The 21,458-nt window shown below is 43.5% G+C and overlaps 1 protein-coding gene and 1 pseudogene across 1 annotated transcript; both read left to right on the top strand.

The window, feature by feature from the left end:
- The first annotated feature begins 6,949 nt into the window (after positions 1–6,949).
- Positions 6,950–7,688, top strand: LOC143352968 (putative salivary secreted peptide). The gene has a single exon (XM_076786031.1). It carries the CDS (start codon positions 7,050–7,052, stop codon positions 7,449–7,451), a length of 402 nt encoding a protein of 133 aa, XP_076642146.1. The 5' UTR covers positions 6,950–7,049; the 3' UTR covers positions 7,452–7,688.
- An 8,428-nt stretch (positions 7,689–16,116) lies between these two features.
- LOC143352969 (putative salivary secreted peptide pseudogene) lies at positions 16,117–16,858 on the top strand (annotated as a pseudogene).
- Positions 16,859–21,458: the final 4,600 nt, after the last annotated feature.

The raw sequence follows: 21,458 nt of genomic DNA on the forward strand, positions 1-21,458 counted from the left end.
CCGGAAGTCATCGCTGTCCACAGCGGAGGAAGCGTCCGACAATTTTACTAAGGTGTTTGCGATTTAATTGTTCCGTTCAGGTGACATTTTGTCATAAGATCTACAAACAAACGATATTCGTACTTTACATTTGCCTTTCTTAGCAATTTTTATTACACATTTTTGTCTTACGTTTATTGATCTCTAACTGCGGACATATAATTGTGGCCTTTATTCTTGAAAGCGAAAAGAAAAACAAAAGATTTTTATTAAGTAGAATTGGTTGGTCATTCGTCCCTCATTGATATTCCAATGGGCGCAAGTTTGTTTAAAGCCGTGTGAATTACTACGAAAATTGTTAACGAAAGAGTCTTACACTTTTCCAAAATTCTTACCTCGAGTTACTATTGTATATAAGAACTGTACCGTATGAATTACTACGAAAATTGTTAACGAAAGAGTCTTACACTTTTACAAGATTCTTACCTCGAGTTACTATTGTATATAAGAACTGTACCGTATGAATTACTACGAAAATTGTTAACGAAAGAGTCTTACACTTTTCCAAAATTCTTACCTCGAGTTGCTATTGTATATAAGAAGTGTACCGTATGAATTACTACGAAAATTGTTAACGAAAGAGTCTTACACTTTTCCAAAATTCTTACCTCGAGTTGCTATTGTATACAAGAAGTGTACATTTATTTATTGAATACTATATTACTGCACGCTTGCAATCAACTTAAAGAAAGAACCAAACATTTTAAAACACGCGAAAACAATGATTGGACACAATTTTGTCCGAGGCACGTGCGGTGATAAAAAATCTTCATTTTAGGTAACATAAACCGCCATCTTGTTCCAGGCAAGTAACTTACAGCGGAGTCGTTGGTGTTCGTCTTTTATGTGCGTGTTTCGCAAATAAAGATCGAATTACGCGATAACGTGATCTCTAAGGTGAATCGTTAATAAAAAGAGGATAAATTGTGGTGGATGTCGACAGGAACACGGAAGAAGTAATGACCGGCGGATAAATCGTAATGGCCGGGCGCAATAATACGGGCGAATCGATCGAATGTTTAGAACGGCGGGATTACGGTTGACGTGAGTAATTATTTAACTTTATCGTGGAGCGAGGAATGCAAATTGCGTGTACAAATGTACGCGTCGTGTAACGGTTGCATTCAATTCTGTAGGGACAATCAGAACGCCATAAACCAAAACTATCGCGGCTCAACGCGGCCGAACGGAGATTCCCTTCGTGCCGTATATACATATATATATATATCGGCGATGAACAACGGATATTCATGACACGCCATTTCAATTTAAAATAAACATATCGCCGATCAATCGCGTTCGTTTAATCAACGGACGGGAATGGTGATTTTCCGGGCGAAGCTTTTCCGCGAATCCGCCGACAAACCGATGATCGAGCGAGCAAAGATCGCGGAAGACCGTGATCGCTGCGATCGATTCGCGGCCGCGTTGTTCTCGAAACGGTGTTAAGATTAAATTAATCTTGATTTCAGGGAAACGGTGCTAGAGCCTTCCGGTGGTTATCTCTGCGGTCCTCGTGTTTTCAATCGTTCCTCGCGATCGTAAACATCTGACCGATCGTTTCCCCGGCGAGCAACCGACGAAAACAGCACCGACTTCGATTCCCCCGACAGATGTTCCGCGTCGAACACGGAATATCGTTGCTCCGCCGTCGCCCGGCCGTAATGTTAATTCCCGAAGAGATGTGGACGGCTCTGAGTAATGGAGAAAACTGGTAGCTGTCATTCCGGGCCCTTATAGGGCCAGTCAGGAAGCTGCGAAACTGCAATGGAACTTTTCTGTTCGCCTAATTGTCCTAACGGGTGACCTCAACGCTCATTACTCCCGCATCCCTTCTTCTCCTCCATCCCTTTCTTTCATCCAACCACCTTTCTCTCTCTCTCCGAGAGACTATTTGCAATTACCGTTTCTACACCGAAAGCCCGCACGCAAAGTTATCGATAACAGGGGATTGATCCTCCTTATCGTAATCCAATTAAATCTTCTGGAAACGTATCGATTATTCCGAGATCCGTCGTTAGTTTATATCATTTTCGGATTACCACGAGGGTTATCGAACGATTGGCAGTGAGTGTGCGTATTATGGTCTCGGTAGGACCAGCTAGACACAACCGGATACTATCCGGCGGATGGCTCGTTAAGACGGTTGAAATCGAGCCGTGCGTCGGATTTCTGAATGTACAAAGCCGGATAATTAATGGTAAAGTCATCATGCTCCCGATACCTTCTATCCGGTAGACTCGAGACAGGTGCCAGAGATCGAGTAGCTCTCTCCCCGAGGTTCCGAATGAATAATGCTAGCGCACTCGCATCCTGCGCTCCATCTTGCTCCTTCCCTGGCTAGGTGGTCGTAACGTCGACGTGCTTGTTTGCGTACGCGTGCGAACGCGCGACAACGCCACCGCCGCGTCGCGTCGTCGCCGCGAGTAAGACCTCCGTCATAATGTTCATGGGATATTTACAACCATACTTAGACACCCCGAGCCACCGCCGCCACCGGCTAGACGACGCGCGCGGTGGACTTCGGGAGCATAAATATTTGTACGCGGCCGGGGTTCATTGAAATCGGCCGGATACGCACACCGGGTATACGCAGGATCGTCCACGAACCACCGACTGGTTCGCTGTCCCATGAAATTTGTAGCAACCCCGCTCTAAAAAGCTAGCGACTTCGCGGAAGCTCACTTCGGATTGCTACGATTCGCTTCGGGCCGCTCCAGACCGCTTCAACCCTCTCCAGTCGGCCTCTAGTCCGCCATTGCTCCCGCGCAAATATAATAGATGAACACTGCGTTCCAACTAGACCGCGGAACTTTCTGCAAATTTACATTTTTCTTCGCGGTTCTTCGGAGCCTGACGTTTTCTTCTCTTCTTCTTCGAGTCTTCGGAAATCGTTGAGTCTTTGGAAATTGTACTTGGTAAGTCTCGAGTTAAAATTCACACTGGCATCGAAGTTATTCACAGTAGAAGTCTTCGCAGAAGTTTTTGCAGTTGGTCGACACTTTAAAAAGGAAGTACCTGATCGATTTCTTCTTTCTTGAGTCTTCAGAAATTGTTGAGTCTTTGGAAATTGTGCTTGGTAAGTCTCGAGTTAAAATTCACACTATCGTCGAAGTTATCCACTGTAGAAGTCCTCGCAAAAGTTTTCGCAGCTGGTCGACACGATTAAAAAGGCAGTACCTGGGTCAATTTCTTCTTCCTTGAGTCTCCAGAAATTGTTGAGTCTTTGGAAATTGTGCTTGGTAAGTCTCGAGTTAAAATTCACACTATCGTCGAAGTTATCCACTGTAGAAGTCTTCGCAAAAGTTTTCGCAGCTGGTCGACACGATTAAAAAGGCAGTATCTGGTCGATTTCTTCTTCCTTGAGTCGTCAGAAATTGTTGAGTCTTTAGGAATTGTAGTTGGTAAGTCTCGAGTTAAAATTCACATTATCGTCGAAGTTATCCACTGTAGAAGTCTTCGCAAAAGTTTTCGCAGCTGGTCGATACGATTAAAAAGGCAGTACCTGGGTCAATTTCTTCTTCCTTGACTCTTCAGAAATTGTTGAGTCTTTGGAAATTGTGCTTGGTAAGTCTCGAGTTAAAATTCACACTATCGTCGAAATTATTCACTGTAGAAGTCTTCGCAGCTGGTCGACACTTTAAAAAGGAAGTACCTAGGTCAATTTCTTCTTCCTTGAGTCTTCAGAAATTGTTGAGTCTTTAGAAATTGTACTTGGTAAGTCTCGAGTTAAAATTCACACTATCGTCGAAGTTATTCACTGTAGAAGTCTTTGCAGAAGTTTTCGCAGCTAGTCGATACGATTACAAAGGAAGTACCTGGGTCAATTTCTTCTTCCTTGAGTCTTCAGAAATTGTTGAGTCTTTAGGAATTGTATTTGGTGAGTCTCGAGTTAAAATTCACACTATCGTCGAAGTTATCCACTGTAGAAGTCCTCGCAGAAGTTTTCGCAGCTGGTCGATACGATTAAAAAGGCAGTACCTGGGTCAATTTCTTCTTCCTTGACTCTTCAGAAATTGTTGAGTCTTTGGAAATTGTGCTTGGTAAGTCTCGAGTTAAAATTCACACTATCGTCGAAATTATTCACTGTAGAAGTCTTCGCAGCTGGTCGACACTTTAAAAAGGAAGTACCTAGGTCAATTTCTTCTTCCTTGAGTCTTCAGAAATTGTTGAGTCTTTAGAAATTGTACTTGGTAAGTCTCGAGTTAAAATTCACACTATCGTCGAAGTTATTCACTGTAGAAGTCTTTGCAGAAGTTTTCGCAGCTAGTCGATACGATTACAAAGGAAGTACCTGGGTCAATTTCTTCTTCCTTGAGTCTTCAGAAATTGTTGAGTCTTTAGGAATTGTATTTGGTGAGTCTCGAGTTAAAATTCACACTATCGTCGAAGTTATCCACTGTAGAAGTCCTCGCAGAAGTTTTCGCAGCTGGTCGATACGATTAAAAAGGCAGTACCTGGGTCAATTTCTTCTTCCTTGACTCTTCAGAAATTGTTGAGTCTTTGGAAATTGTGCTTGGTAAGTCTCGAGTTAAAATTCACACTATCGTGAAGTTATTCACTGTAGTAGTCCTCGCAGAAGTTTTCGTAGCTGGTCGACACGATTAAAAATAAAGTACCTGGGTCAATGAACTTGAAATTTTTGTTGTACCTTCAGGAAGAAGAGCGTTATCTCTTCAACCACCTAGTTTAGCGTTAAAATTAGAGACAATTTTGTCAATAAAGTTAAATACTTGATGAACAGACGATACCACTTTGTGCATAAAGCAAAACTTTATTGTAATTTTTATTTTTATCTAACCCGGGAGGCAGTTGTGTGTAAAAGTGTCCGAAACCTCGCTGAAAAATTCATGTAAATCCATGAAAGTATAACGAACGGCCATGCAGAGTTTTAAAACCGCAAATGAATTGATTTTTTCCCCCAGGAAAAAAGGAGCTGGTTCTCAATGGGACGACTAGGTTTGCACGAAATATTTAAATCGATTTTCATTGTTTCACCGGGCTCGTGGAGAGTTGATTTTCGTTCAGCGATTCGAGGAAAATGGATGTCAATCGTATTAATTAAGCTCTCCTTTCGAAGTTCATTTCGAGAGTTCGTTTAAGGGTTGAAGCTTCCAGCAAATTAGCGATAAAGCGGAGGTGTGCTATATTCGACCGAATCTCGTGTTATATAATTCTTTGAACATTTTTGTACACAGTAAACGCGCTTGTCTGCCGATAACGTTTTTCACAATTTATGGCTGTCGGCAAGGTTGCACGCAAACGCTAAAATGGCGGATCCTATAATGGCCGCCCTCGGCCACTGTGCTGAAATATATTACACGATATATCCTATATTTAAGCAGACTATTTAAATATTTCATATTTTTATGTTATAAATTCGCATTTATCGTCCATCTAGCCTTTTAAAGTTATTATCTACAGCGTTCGACCCTAGGAAGTTAGTGCTGCGCTGCGATATGAATCATGCTGTGTAAAAATGATATTCCGATAATACTTTGTCCAGGGAGAAATGGTTGACGTTTTCGCGAAAAACGTCCTTGACACGGTTCCGCTGACACAGATCCTGCGGGAGCAACTCGTGGTTGCCATAACCGATATTCTGTCGCCGGGTATTTAGCAATTGACTTAATGATCCTAGCGAATCTACTCTCAGTGCGGGAACTAAGTGCATACACGAGGTAACATGTTGGATGCTCACACGGTTAACAAGCATCTGGGCAAACAACCTACAACGACCTTGACAAAGTAGCCTCCGCCATAGCAATCGAGCGGCAGAGCGAGCGAGAGAGAGTAGAGAGAGAGAGACACAGTGAGAGGAGAGTTTGCAACGTGGGGCGCCAAATTCGAAGCCGCGCGAATGGTTCCGACAAAAGCCGAGCAAACAGAAAGATGATTCAGGGTACAACAGCTGTGTACAGAGCGCGCGTCGACGGCAATATGAACGCCGTTGTTAAAATTCAAACAATATCAACGTGTACTCGATTTTTGCAATATTGTTTTCCCGCGAAGAACGTGCTGGCCGCGTTCTTTGTCGCAAAACGTTGCGCCGACGTCGCCCAGCTACGTCCCGTGAATACGTAATAAACTATTTATGTTACTTTCGCGGCAATTTAGATGTACATAAGTTAAACTATTCGATCATACGTTACGTGGATGCTTTCAAAGGCTCCGGTATCGAGAGTTTGCGTGCATAGAATCGGGAGGTGTGTGCGCGCGTGTGCGCATGCACGTGTGTACGCGAGGAACAGTGTACACACAGCAGGGATGCAGAGCATTCGACAGAGTCGGGGTCGCTCGTGAATTATAGAGAATGTCGTCTATTATGAGATTGGGGCCGAACACTTTACACACGGTCTGTCGGCGATAGTAATCATTATCGTCTCCAGCTGCGAAGACACCGGTTCGCGTATAGGCGATCCGTCGAACGACAAAATCTCTTCAGCTTTCTAAGAAACGACCTGCCCCAGCCGTGCGCTGAAAATACGCGATCTCGTATTCCGCGATAAAGACGTTTGCGCACGATAGCGAGAACATTTGTGTGCTTAATTACGTTTCTGGAAGTGACTCACCGGTTCGAGAACAGTTCCAACTGGCACGTAAAATCGTTCAGGAGTTCTTCTTAATCTTGGTTCGCCATGTTTCCCGTTAATCGCGTATCCGATCGACACCTGTAATTAGCAAAGAAAAACATTTCAATTGGCCGCTGGTTCCGCGAACCTCAGACATCGATGGTTCGGTGAAACGATCTATCTGGAACGATAATCGATCGATATGTCATCCCGTACTCAAGGCAGCGGACGTCTTCATTTTGAAGCACGTGTTCCCAGAATAAATCTTTCCACAACCGGATGAATTGTCACAAACACATCGCGATAAGCGAGCTGATAACACCGCCGCTCGCGGAGTATATAAGGGACAGTGGCGGCAGGTGTCGTATCATAACTCAATAAGCAAGCGAAGCGTGATTTCAAAGTTCGTACAAGTTACAGAGAAGAGAAAAGTTCGCCATGTCTTCTCAGAAGGTGCTCGTCTGCTTGGCAATAGCGGTGATCGCTGTGATCATCGGCGAAGTCACTTCGGTGCCGCAATACAACAACTACGCCAGCAATGGCACGAACAAGTCGCATAACTTGGTCATTGGATACAGACAGGGTGGCGACAGGCTGGTCCTCAGGCAGAGCGTCATCAAGAAAAGCGCATGGTTGCAAGTGCAGTCTATACAGAAGTCGTTCAATACCAGCCAATGGGAACGGATCACTATGGTGAAAGCACTCGATCAGAAAACCAACGGCAACGGCGCTTATGCCAGCCTGCTCGGCGGTGGACCCGGATACAACAACGTCGTGCTCAAGTTCAAGAGCCAGAGGGGCCACGGCATCAACTTCATCGTTGAGCTGTACGCACGTTAAGCCAACTTCAGAATCATCCTCTGGTACTTCGAAAGTATTTAATCAATGCGACACTTATTTATCCTGCCCGACGCAAGCAACGGTCCACTCGGTGTACGCATCTTTCTAATGTGAACTGTGCCATCGAAATAAAACCATTATTTAATATTTACACTGGTGTTGCCTTTCTTGATCCCTGAGTGATGCGACCTTGAAACTTCAGTATTGAAAATAAAATACAAGTATCGTTATTTAACATTCACACTGGCGTTGTTTCTTTGATCCTTTAACGGTAAGACCTTAACCCTACTGTTACTTATGTTGTCGTGATTAACCCTTAGCACTGGAATGGTGACTGTAAGGCACCACTAAAAATTGCTGTGTCATTATTGAAAATATTTTTCACATTAATAAATTTGTTTGTATTTATTAAGTTGCTAAACATCTCAGTATTCTACGAGTAAGTTGCACCATTTTCATATGCAGAGTGACGAGCAAAAGTGTAAACACAGTTCGCTAGTTTTACATAAAGCGTGATAATACAACCTATTTTTCAATTGAACGGTAAAGATTAGGTACTGATAATCACAAAGTGAATAGGATAAACAAAACATAATATTATTAGAATATTTATCGAAAATAGGGATTGAAGACAATTTTTACAGTTTTGCACTTTAATTGTGCTCGTCGAAATAAAACTTTAAATTCGTATTTTCTCCATTTTCCTTTACTTGTTTGTACTGCTTCTAGCCTGCGTGACATACTATCTATTAAATTTTTAATCATTTCCGGCTCAATTTTGTACCATTCTTGTTCTGTCCTTTTCCACAATTCATGAACACCTGAAGGTGGATTGTCACAGTTGACCGCAAATTTTCGATTGGGTTCATATCTGGACTTTGTGCTGGCCACTTCATCACAGAAAACTTTTGATTTCCTAGTCAGGTTTTTACTATCTTTGCAGCATGCTTAGGGTCACCGTCTTGTTGTAATACTACTTCATCTTCAGCAAATTCAATAGAATTAACAACAGAAGGTAATTATTTTGCAAAATATATAAATAATGCTCTTTGCGCATGATACCTTCTATCCGAACTAAGGGACCAACACCCTTACGAGTAAAACAACCCCAACACATAATTGAGCCACCCCCGAACTTCATAGTTTGTTTTATGCTACTCGCTTGATTACTATTTTCGGATGAAGCCCAGTACCTAGACCTTCCATCCGATTCAAATCTATTAATTTTTGTTTCGTCTTCTCTATCTATATAATTATTGAAGCTAATAAAACCTTGGAACCGGGTGAGGCACTTCGCCTGATCGCCTCGAATAATTTCTAAATTATGCGTTGTACAAGAAATTATTTCTATAGATGTCACGTGGTATCGAGGTGAACGTCATTCGGTGTACATGACCTCTTTGTAAGTGGAGGCGTTCGGAAGATTTGGAGGTCAATTTTGAACCTTATATTTTTGTCTTTAAAAAAAAATTATTAACCCATGCATGTCGAAAAATTGTTAGTTTATTCTTAATTTATATATCGCCGTGAAAACTTTTCTGTTGCGCTGAGGTTCTCTTGGGAATATCTAAATTAAATTATGTACTGAATTAATCGTTTCTCGACATGCACGGGTTAATACTTAAACGCCAACGGAGGGTTCATTAGTCTTTCTAATCAAGCGGATTGGCTTTCCCGGGTGCGTTCGGATAATTCTTTAACGACTTCTCTATATTTAAAACAAGGTTCAACAATGTTTCACTAAATGTTATCAAAATGGCGGATTTCAGATTTGTTCCTTTTGCGATAATTCGTAAAGTCATAAAAACATTTTCTCGAGAAGTTGTTCGGTACGCTTCTCTATTCCAGTGCACGGTTGTCATAAAGCTCGTACGAGATCCGAATAAATTAAACCTTGTTATTATTGCAAAGGAATTTACATCGTCGAGGGTTCGGTGGTTCTAGAGTCAACAATTGATCCTTACAGGACTGCTAAGCAACTACTAACGGGCAAAGGGTTGAGTAAAGTCGCCCCGGGTGGTATGAACAACGATGCAACAATAGCAGAGGCACGAGGTGCTTACCGGAAGCCGGCGAGGGATTATATTAGCGTTTCTAATCAAGCGGATCAGGTTGCCCGGATGGATTCGGATAATTCTTTTCTTCGGTTTCCGTTGGCCCGGGTGTCGGTAAGCGGAATCCGGGCTCGTATCCCCGGCCCCTAAGAGGTCGAGATCTTCTGTTTCCGAGGCTTACGTACAAAGTGCATTTTGTGCATGCATGCGTGGCGGCACGGAGAGGAACAACCGACTGGAAAATTGTTGTCGCTTCGCCGGTGCATTCTACCATGGGGATCCGAGCCGGCGCGCGGCGAAACTTCGAATTGAGTTGAGGGCCACTGAAATTGGTGGTGGTATCTCAAGCTTGCGAACGACCATTTCGTTAACCTACTTATTCTATCTCCGTTCCACTAGCGGCGCCACGAGCTCCTCGAGTACCTAGTTTGTCCGCAGTTCTCCTTGCCTTCTGAAAACGCGGCCCGACTCGGCCCGACCCGGCCCGGCCCGGCCTCGTTCCGGAGGGAAATACAGTTTTCTTCTTCCCTCCGCGGATTGTTCTTTAATGACGGGCGCGGGGTGTGTCCCGGGGGGTCGGTAAATATCCATCCCCATAAACAGCCGCGGACTTGTTAATTAGTTTAAATACCGAGCGGTGTAGAATTCCATTTGCGAAGTTGCGCCCGGGCTATTAGTTAAGGCGGGTCCTATCGGCAAACACACCAGACGGAAGCCCGCGCGCGAGAGTTCTGTTTTGTGTGCGATCTGTCACATCAAATAGGTTTGCTGCGAGAGTCTAATCCGCAAACGTTCAAAACTTCCTACGCGGTGTGTATGTGTGTTAAACGTTACGCAGTCGCGAGGCGCGCGCGCGAGCGCAACTACGCGGGTGCTATGCCGTCACCGCATTCTTTTTTCCGCGGTGCGAGGCAAAGGCTGTGTTTAAAATAATCGGTGTCAGCGTCCGCGATGCTATACACAAATAATGAAAGTTTCTAATAGTTGCGCCGCGTTACGCGTAAAAATAGCCAGGCTACTATTTTCCACGACAACCGAACGGAAATAGGGTAGTTCTTCTAGGGAACTCTCCGTGAAAGTTTTAGCTTGACGCCCGGGGGTGTATAGACGACGAGCCTATGCTCTACGTGCGTTGGCGGCATTACACGATCTATTCTCGGCTCCACGCTGATCTTTTTTGCACCGATATCGACCGACAATCAGTTGGCAGCCGGCAAAAGTTCTCGGATGCGCACGGCCACCGCTACGTATGTCGCATTCAATACGGGTCATTGGATCTTCCGTGGAATCTCGATAAATTCCGAATTTCTTCCACGGGCGAACACCTAAGACATATGTATTACACCACGGCGAACGTATTAGGTTGGCAGGAAAGTAATTTCGGTTTTCGCTAATAGATGGCTTTATGTTTTGTTTGATTGACTTCTGTTAACGTTGCATCTGTTTTCTTTCTGACATTTTATAACTGCATCTTTTAGGTTACCTTTGAAGCAAGTTACACGTAATTTTGATTAAAATTGTTAGTTCCGTGTCAATTTGAACATGGAGTGCGAAAACGAACATTGTAGGCACGTATTGCTTTTTTATTTCCGTAGAGGTAAAAAAGCTGCCGAGGCTCACAAAGATATATGTGAAGTTTATGGTGTGGATTGCTTAACAGAACGCACGTGCCAGAATTGGTTTAAAAAGTTCCGTTCTAGAAATTTCTCAGTTAAAGGCGACCAACGTTCTGGTCGACCATCTGAAGTTGATGATGACCAAATGAAAGCCATCATTGAATCGGATCGTCGTATAACTGTCCGAGAGATTGCAGACAGGTTAAATGTCTCGCATACAACTATAGAATATCGTTTAAAAAGTCTCGGAATCGTTAAGAAGCTCGATATTTGGGTTCCGCACGAATTGAAAGAAATTCACTTAACGCAACGCATCAACATATGCGATATGCGTCTCAAACGAAATGAAATCGACCCTTTTCCGAAGCGAATCATCCCTGGTGATGAGAAATGGGTTGTTTGCAATAACACAACTCGAAAACGATCATGGCCCAAGCGTGATGAATCAGCCCAAACCACACCGAAAGCTGAATTGCACCAAAAGAAGATCATGTTGTCGGTTTGGTGGGATTACAAAGGTATTGTGTATTTTGAGCTTCTCCCAAGGAACCAAACCATCAATTCAGATGTTTATTCTCGACAACTAACAAAACTGGACACAGCAATCAAAGAAAAACGGCCAGAATTGGCAAATCGCAAAGGAATCGTGTTCCACCATGATAACGCTAGGCCACACACATCTTTGGTAACACGTGAAAAGTTATTGGAGCTTGGTTGGGAAGTGATGTCACATTCACCATACAGCCCTGACATTGCACCATCAGATTATCATTTATTCCAAAGTTTACAAAACTCTTTGAATGGTAAAACTTTCACTAATGATGATGGTCCGAAATCGCACTTGGATCAGTTTTTCACCGAAAAGGATCAGAAGTTTTATGAGCGCGGAATTATGAAGCTACCAGAAAGATGGCAAAAGATCATAGAACAAGGTGGAAAATATTTTATTGATTAAAGTTCATTGCTTTGGTAAAAAAATTAGATTTTATTTCACCTAAAAATACCGAAATTACTTTCTTGCCAACTCCATTAGATAGAGGCGGCCGATACGCGTCGCCAGACTGCAGGATTCTCTTCGCTGAAAGGTCGACGGGCCGTTGTAATACCGCTTGGTGCAAATCGCTCGCGAATTATGCATTGTTCACCGTCCTGCGAAAAACTAAAGGCAACTTCACCGAGAGCAAATTATTAAACCTGATGCAAGAATTTCAGTTAAGAGACCTGGCCAATAATTTGCAACGTCGCGTCAAGACACCGGCCCCAAATGTATAGAGGGCGTTTGTTAATTCTGTAACCGCGTCGGTGAAATCTCGCGGGGCCGTCATTAAGCTTACCTATTCAGCGTGAATGAGGGAAGCGGGGTGAATGATGAAGCTCGGAAGTTGAAGTAACCCTTGGGCACAGAGTTCTCGGTTCTCGGTGTGAAAGTGCAGGCAGCGTCGGCGCGCGTCAGTAAACCGGGTACGCTTTTGGTTATTGCTTGTAAAGTTGCAAAACTGACGAGCAAACGCGCAGGCGAAACAACGCCGGACAGACAATGCGATGACAGGATTCGGCGAGAACGAGCGAACGCGCGAACCGACGCGACGCGACGAATGAACACACGAACGAACGAACGAACGAACGAATGAAAGCGTGTTTGCACGAGCGTACTCTGGCGCTCTTACAAAAGAACTGGCCGTCAATCCGAAACCGCAGCGGCCATTATCGGGCAATTTTAAACGGAAAGCCGTAGTTACGATTCCCGCGTTTTAAACTAGACGCTTGTCAAACAACGCGACAAGTTCCTCCGGTTACCGGGGGGAAGTAAGGGGGTGTGGTTCGCGTGAACACAGTATTAACGAGAGGAGCACGCTTTGGGAAGAATGGAAACACCTCCCTGTGCTCGTTTGAGACCCGAATTAAAAGTGGAGCACAGCCCGTGAATTCGAGTAACCGTTTTTCCCTTTTCCTCCAGTCTTTTGCTACTTCGTAGGCGGCCAGGATGCACGGGAACACGCCCCGGCGAGCGAAAACGGAAAGAAAAGGAATAAACGATCGGGCTGGCGGTGGCGGCGCACGCTACCTAAAATATCACCCGGTTGTAATGCAAGTCAGCCGAGTTATAGACATTACGCAGCAAATCTCCAATGAAATGGTTTTAATGGATTGACCAACTGACTTGCGTTTTCTGTTTGATCGTTCGACGCGACTCGGAACGTACCTACTGTAAAAGCTGATGAAGTTAAAGGCTCGTCCGTAGGAGAGCTGAGAGTGCAGTTCCCGACGAGCTGTGTACATCGATTTTCAAAGAACCCCTTATGGCAAAAAAAGAAAAAGAAAAAATCTGTTAAGTATATGTACGCTTGCCCCGTCGTTAATTCCCGGCTCGCTTCGACGATACCGATGATAATTCGAAGCGCGGCGCAGCCACAAATATTAGGGAGACCCATAAGCAATCAATTACGCTGTCCAACAAAATCAAACGTTTTTCGAGTTTTGCAATACCCGTTGGGCGATTCTTATACGCTTCGTCATTCTAAAACCAAATCCGAAAGTAGAATTGCTAAGCAGGCAGGTATTGCAAAACAATAACCTGTGACGATAACCGTAAAACCAGCCTTCCTGACGCAAAATCCTATATTAAGAGAGCCATGATAAATTTTTGGAATTCAAATTGGACTAACGGCGCCCAAACCAAACGACATAAAATTAAGACCAATGTCTACGAAACCCTAACCGATTCACAATGTTGTTTTTATTAAAGGAACGGTGAGAGTAAAGAAAGGACACTTCACAAAACAGTCGAGGATTCCGAATAGACAAGAAACAAGACTTTATTAATTATATCCGGACCGAAATTACAACCGTCGATGTCAGCGTGTCGCGTATACTTGAGCACTAAAAATCTCGCCACACCGAAAATACTTCTACAGTCCGAATGCTTGAATCCTAACTTTCTGCTGCGGGGTCAGCTCTATTTATACAAAAATTGACTGGGCGGAGGTATCCGCTAACGGGGGAAAAATCATCCCTATTCGCTAGACGACTTGGGGGAGGAGGGTCTTCTTGATCCGTGGAGGAGAAAGTCACTCCCTCAAGTCGTTTTAGTGCACTTCTAAAAAGTACGACTCCCGGAGCAGCGCGTTTACGGTACCCTAAAATGGGCCTCTTAATTTATGGCCCCCTCGACTGGCGCAGGCCAAGGGTAGTGCCAATTGCACGGATGGCCTGCACATGTATTAGGACCCACTCTGTCCGTTCGGGGCCTTCGTTTACCATTTTATGGCCTCCTTTTCCGTAGTCATTTAGCAAACGGCGGAAAAAAGGGAAGGCCTGTTCGGAAAAATATGCTAGATAGTCGAGGGGCCATCTGTGCCGCTTGTAAATGCACGTGCATTTCTCACACACAACTTTCTAGGAAAGATCAGGTCGCAGCTACCCGCATCCGAACAGGTCACTCAAGATATACCCACGAATTCCTGATAACTGAACAAAGCCCACCGGAATGTACAACTTGAGCCGTGTCCAACAACATCCAACATATCCTACTCGAATGTCCTAAATTCTCTTCACAACGATCCAGATTTTCCATCGAAAATGACCTCATGACAAATTTAAACGAGAACAATATTGGAAACGTCCTTTTGTTTTTTAAATCGATTGATATATATAAAATGTTATAAATTTGTTTTCTGCTGTAACCCACCACAATGTAAATATTAATTGTAACCTTCTCTTTTATATTCAATTGTAATCGATGTGGTCGCTAATGACCTAGCTGTCAATGCGACCACTTTAAAATAAACGATATATAATAATAATAATAATAATTTTAATAATTCGTAATTAAAGTTAAATTAAATTAAATTTAATTAAAGAATTCGTTTTGCCTTTAGTTCTGTACCGATCGTTGAACAGGAAACACGTATTCTTTTACAGTTTTCGGTAAAGCAGCCTTTGTTCAAAATATTCTAAAATTTTGTTTTACAACCCTGTAATAAAATGGCGGCGTCCGTACCTTCCGAGGATCATATTCGTCGTTGCATACTTTTTCATTTTCATGCGGGATTTAATGTAACAACAAAGAAAATTTCCGATGTTTATGGAGATGTATTGAAGGTCAACAAGTGTCAACGTCAGTTCAGAAGGTTTGCTGCCGGTGATTATGATCTCTCCGACATGGCCTCGAAGTGGACGACCAGTTGAATTTGATAATGACACCCTATAGTCTCTAGTGGAAGCTGATCCAAAATTAAGTATACAAGAATTATCGGGAAGCCTTGGGTCCACATGGTCAACTATAAAAAGGCACCTACACGAAATGGGAAAAGGATATGGGTATCGCATCAATTGTCTGAGACCAACAATAATATTCGTCGATCAATTTGCACTTGATTGCTATCCAGATTTCGTAGAGATCCATTTCTTAGCAGAATCGTTACCGGGGATGAAAAATGGATTCTTTCTGATAACATAAAGCGTTCCAAGCAATGGCTTTCCGCAAATCAAACCGCAATATCAACCCCTAAACCTAGCTTATCACTTGGAAAGGTGTTACTGTGCATTTGGTGGGACTGTCGTGGCATGATTCACTTTGAGTTGTTGAAACCTGGAGAAACAGTTACTGCTCAGTTGTATTGTCAGCAATTACAACGGCTGTGTTCAGAACTATTGAAAAAGAGGGCATCTCTAGTCCACAGAAAAGGTCCACAGAAACTCACTCGTTCAGGAGTTCTTCTTAATCTTGGTTCGCCATTTTTCCCGTTACTCGCGTATCCGATCGACACCTGCAATTAGCAAACGAGAACATTTCAATTAGCCGCTTGTTCTGCGAACCTTAGACATCGATGAAACGATCTATCTGGAACGATAATCGATCGATACGTAATCTCGTACTCAAGGCAGCCGATGTCTTCATCTTGAAGCGTGCGTTTCCAGAATAAATCTTTCCACAACCGAATGGATTGCGACAAACACATCACGATAAGCGAGCTGATAAGAGCGCCGCGCGCGGAGTATATAAGGGACAGTGGCGGCAGGTGTCGTATCATAACTCAATAAGCAAGCGAAGCGTGATTTCAAAGTTCGTACAAGTTACAGAGAAGAGAAAAGTTCGTCATGTCTTCTCAGAAGCTGCTCGTCTGCTTGGCAATAGCGGCGATCGCTGTGATCATCGGCGAAGTCTCTTCGGTGCCGCAATACCACAACTACGCCAGAAATGGCACGAACAAGTCGCATAACTTTGTCGTTGGATACAGATCGCCTGGCGACAGGCTCGTCCTCAGGCAGAGCGTCGTCAAGTATAGCGCCTGGATGCAAGTGCAGTCTATACAGAGGACGTTCAACACCAGCAGATGGGAACGGATCACTATGGTGCAAGCACTTGATCAGAACACCAACGGCACCGGCGGTTATGTCAGCCTGCTCAGGGGTGGACCTGGATACAACAACGTCACGCTCAAGTTCACGAGCCAGAGGGGCCACGGCATCAACTTCGTCGTTCACCTCTACGCACGTTAGGCCAACTCCAGAACCATCCTCTCGCACTTCATTCGGCGAAAGTATTTAACTAATGCGACATTTGTTTATCCTGCCCGACGCAAGCAACGGTCCACTCGGTGTACGCATCTTTCGTTCTCTAATGTGAACTGTGTGATCGAAGTGAAACCTTAGATCCATTATTAGATCCCTGAGAGATGGGACCTTGAAACTTCAGTATTGAAAATAAAATATTAGTACCGTTATTTAACATTCACACTGGTGCTGTTTCTTTGATCCTTTAACGGTAAGACCTTAACCCTACTGTTACTTATGTTGTCGTAATTAACCCTTAGCACTGGAATGGTGACTGTGAGGCACCACTAAAAATTGCTGTATCATTATTGAAAATATTTTTCACATTAATAAATTTGTTTGTATTTATTAAGTTGCTAAACATCTCAGTATTCTACGAGTAAATTGCACCATCATCATATGCAGAGTGACGAGCAAAAGTGTAAACACACCTCGCTAGTTTTACATAAAACGTGATAATACAACCTATTTTTCAATTGAACGGTAAAGATTAGGTACTAATAATTACAAAGTGAATAGGATAAACAAAACATAATATTATTAGAATATTTTGTCGAAAATAGGGATTGAAGACAATTTTTACAGTTTTGCACTTTAATCGTGCTCATCGAAATAAAGCTTTAAACTCGTATTTTTCCACCGTATTACTCCCTCTGACTATCATCTTTTCAAATCTCTGGAGCATTTGTTTAAGAAACAAAACATTCTGTAGAAGATGTAAGGAGGCACCTTCAGTCATTTTTTGCTTCACGAACCCTGTATTTCTATAAGAGAGGGATTGAAAATTTGCGGGAAAGATGGCAAACTGTCCTCGATAATGATGGAGACTATATAATAAATTAAGAAATAAAACCTTGAATTTACTACAAAGTTTGTTTTAGATTTCAAAATAATTGATTGCTTACGGGCCCCCCTAATATATGTTCCTATTCTTCGCGTTCCCCGAAACGTTTCCACCAAACAGAACCCCCGCTAATTAAAGTAATCCGACGGAACGGCGTGTCAAACGTTTCAGGCAAATTGGAGGGACCTCCAAGAAACGGTTCGCATCGTGTGTGCGCCGTGCGTATTTCTCTGTTCAGAGAGAGAGAGAGAGAGAGAGAGAGAGAGAGTGAGAGAGAGAGAGAGAGAGAGAGAGAGAGAGAAACATTATTACATTTACGCAAAAGGAGAACGGTCCCGCGGAAGAGTGCGAGACGCAAATAAAAATTTATAAAGGACCTCAAGTCCTAAGTGGTACATTTTTTTTCGAATTAAACATTCAGAAGGAACTAGGGCACAGCCGGTTCAAGAGCTCTATGCGCACCGGAAGAGAGAGAGAGAGAGAGAGAGAGAGAGAGAGCACCACTCGACTATGAAACTGCGTCCCTGAAAATCCTTTTGTTTCGCCTGACCTTTGTGTGCACGCGCGTGTATACACGTTTTCTGGACGTTTATGTTTCACCGTTGTTCGCTGCGATACTACTAACTGATTTTTGTTTCGCCCACAAAAGCACCGCGCGCTAACGATTTCTTTCGTGTTGCGCACGAGTTTTCTAGCAATTAGCGTGCGAAATTATTCACGTCGCTTTGCGCTGCGCCGCGTCGCTTTGCGCTGCGCCGCGTCGCGTCGCGTCGGCTCGAACGTAGCTGAAACGAGTGATCGGAATTGCGAGAAATTTTTCTCCTTTTTCCTGGAAGGCACCGACGTCGACTGTAAATTACAGTGCATTACGTTCATAAAAATAACATGCCGTGCCTTACCGGACTACGCGAAGGCAAAGGGACGCAAAGTGGTAGGTGTTAGGATGGCGAGACGGACTTTCTAGCCGGAGGTAATCGTCCTCGTACGCTCGAGGGGTTGATGTCAATGGACACTGACATTTACGCGTTTTGCTGTATCGATTTGAGAAGCTAACCGCCGTGGAAGACGAACTTCTGCGCGATGCATACTATAAATACAACGTAATCAGCGTTTTTCAACGCTTTCGACACGGACGATAAACAAAAGAAATTGAGCGCGCGAGTGCGCCCGCGCGCGCGTACAAAGAGGGAGGCATTACATTCGAGATTCTTAACACGCGTTCTCGAAGGTAGATTAACGTCGAAGTTTAATTACGAAGATAATGAGGTTGGCAAATGAAGGCCACTACCCAATCAAGTCAATGCGCACGGGCGTGGCAGCGTCAGCGGACCGTTCCACCACGGCACAGCCACGTTCCCATGTTTTTCGGTAATAACAACGAGCAGGGCGGTTTTATAAATATTAAATTGGTTTTCTCGCTGATACATCTCGAAGCGCGGCCGGAAGCGTGTAATTTCGCTCCCTAAGAGCATCGCGGAGTGAACACTATAAATCAATTTACAAACGATCCGCATACTTGCGACCGAGACACCGACCATAATCGTACAACGCGTGCAAAAGCGGCGAAGGGAGCTGTTATGGGATCGTAAGAAAATTAACTTTCGGTCAAAATGTCTCTCAATTAAAATCGTCCGAGTATGAGAAACCGCAGGCCGGTGAATTTCACCGCACGAGATAATATGGTATTTATATAGCTCTTCTAAACCTAGACAATCAGTACAAAAGAAATGCTATTCTCAATGTGGCATAGGCAACTCAAAATAAATGAGCGGCCAAGTTACGCACGTTTCATGGCAAATACATCCAAACCGCAATGGTGGACGGCACAGTACAATTTTGTAAATCGAGGAGAGAGCATCGCAGTATTTCTTAAACAATTGACATTATATAAAAATAAATTTGTACCTTTATTTTATGGAACTCGTTCATCTACTAATTCATTCAGCGATAAATTGAATATGATCTACGTTTAATTATATTAGCAATAACTTTTCTTAAAAAGACCGATCATTTTGACCCCGAATTGGTAGAAGTGTCGGTAGGTTTAGCGTTAAGAGTGACGTACAGTGACGGTACGATTTTGTCTGTGACGTACAACCTTGCGAGCCGCGTGCGTGCCGTGGTAAACGAATTTTTGCGCGGAGGGGGTTGAAGTGTCTCAGATATTTTCGCAAGGGGTGGACGGCGGGGTGTGTTTCGTCCGGATGAAATGTTTTCAGTGGTCGTGTTGAAGGGCGGCCGGAGTGGATCGAGAGTGACGTGGTGCAGGATGTGTGTTTGCGTACGAGGGCTGGTAATTTCTCGGACTGGTCAGTGGAGGAGTCTCTCGCGGAGCAGCCGGATGGCGGCTCGCTTCGCGTTCCGTGGACGTACGGAACGGTATCGATCCGGGGCGTTAAATATTTAATCGGTGGAAGAAAGTTCAATACACGGGCCCGGTCAGGGCGGGGGGGGGGGGGGGACGCGAGCTCGGTTGTCTTTCGAAGACGGTCCGAGAGAGGCGAACGAAAACCGAGCATGACAGGAACAGGATGACCACGCAACGACCACGTCCCCTCCCCTCCCCCCTCCAACCCTCGCCGTGCCCTGCGCCCGCGGCCCGGTTCACTTTCATTATTTAGAGCGCTGGGGAAAAATGAGGATCGCCGACACGTCGGTCCTCCAGGCCGCATATCGATCGTAATTTACCAGACTACTTACACGCGGACGTCAAACGCTAGACCGTGTCCGGTTCTTCTTTTCCCCCTGGCCGCCGAAACTCCTACCTCCCCCTCCTGCCTCCCATCTGCAGCGAAACTCGACCATTGTCCTTCGGAGCCTACTCCAAAAATCAATGAAAACTATTTAACCCAGAAATTATTTCATAGATAATACTAGGATCACCCACAAGTAATCAATTATTATATTTTGAAATCTGAAACAAACTTTGAAGTAAATTCAAGGTTTTATTTCTTAATTTATTATATAATCCCCCTCTTATAGAAATCCAGGGTTCGTCAAGCAAAATATGACTCGAGGCGCCTCCTTACATCTTCTACAGAATGTTTTATTTCTTACAGTGACTCCAACTAATGTTGGCACACTCTTGAAAATCGCATAACATTGTCAACATTGGGGTATACTACTTGAATTTTTTTGAGAAGTTGGAACAAGTTGGTTCGCTTACATAACGTGAAAAAAATGTTTGAGTAAAATTACGATTGGTCGAAATTGCAGAGAAAGTGCCAACAGTTGTATTTTGCAACTTTTTTATGCGGGCTTATGTTAAAAATTTAAAAAGTACGTTTTGTACGGGGTGTCAGAAAATTATATGTCACGGCCACCATAGCGTGATTCTACACCTACGATTTGGTGGAAATTCACATAAAAAACTCCCCGCAAAATTGACCTTGGCCTTGAAAATCAAGGTCAAAAGAACAAAAATTTTTTTTGTTTCATCGTGTTCTACTGGTCATAAGGATCAACTTTGTGAAAGAAACTATGGGTCGCATCTCAACCGTTCTCTTAAAAAATGATGTTGCATTTCTTATAATTTTTGCAGCCACTTTCTTTCATTCTGTAGTTAGGGAAATAGGAGTATCATGATTATGATAATTTCATACCTAACGAGATAGCTTACTGATGGTACCCGCTGTACGATAGTACGCTATTTACTTATATATTGGTAAATATACAGGGTCATCCGTTTTTAAACGGCCAAACGTCAACCAGCTATAGAGGACCCCAAAAAACCAAGATCCAAAGGTCATACAAAAAAGTTGACTCAATAAAAAAGATGCCCCTATTTATATTAAACCAAAGAAAGGAAAAATCATCAAGATACATAATTGCAGTCCTAATATATTTAATCTTAAGTGAACGCAAAAAATGACGGGTTTTTGCAATTATCTAAAAATCAAGACCGAATCAAAAAAAGTGTTAGGGGTGAAAGTTGTTT

This window comes from Halictus rubicundus, chromosome 3 (assembly GCF_050948215.1).
Source record: "Halictus rubicundus isolate RS-2024b chromosome 3, iyHalRubi1_principal, whole genome shotgun sequence".
In the NCBI taxonomy this organism is placed as follows: Eukaryota; Metazoa; Arthropoda; class Insecta; order Hymenoptera; family Halictidae; genus Halictus; species Halictus rubicundus.

Bases quoted from the DNA above. Each gene is read 5' to 3' on its own strand.
- LOC143352968 (XM_076786031.1), top strand. From the start codon at position 7,050: ATGTCTTCTCAGAAGGTGCTCGTCTGCTTGGCAATAGCGGTGATCGCT.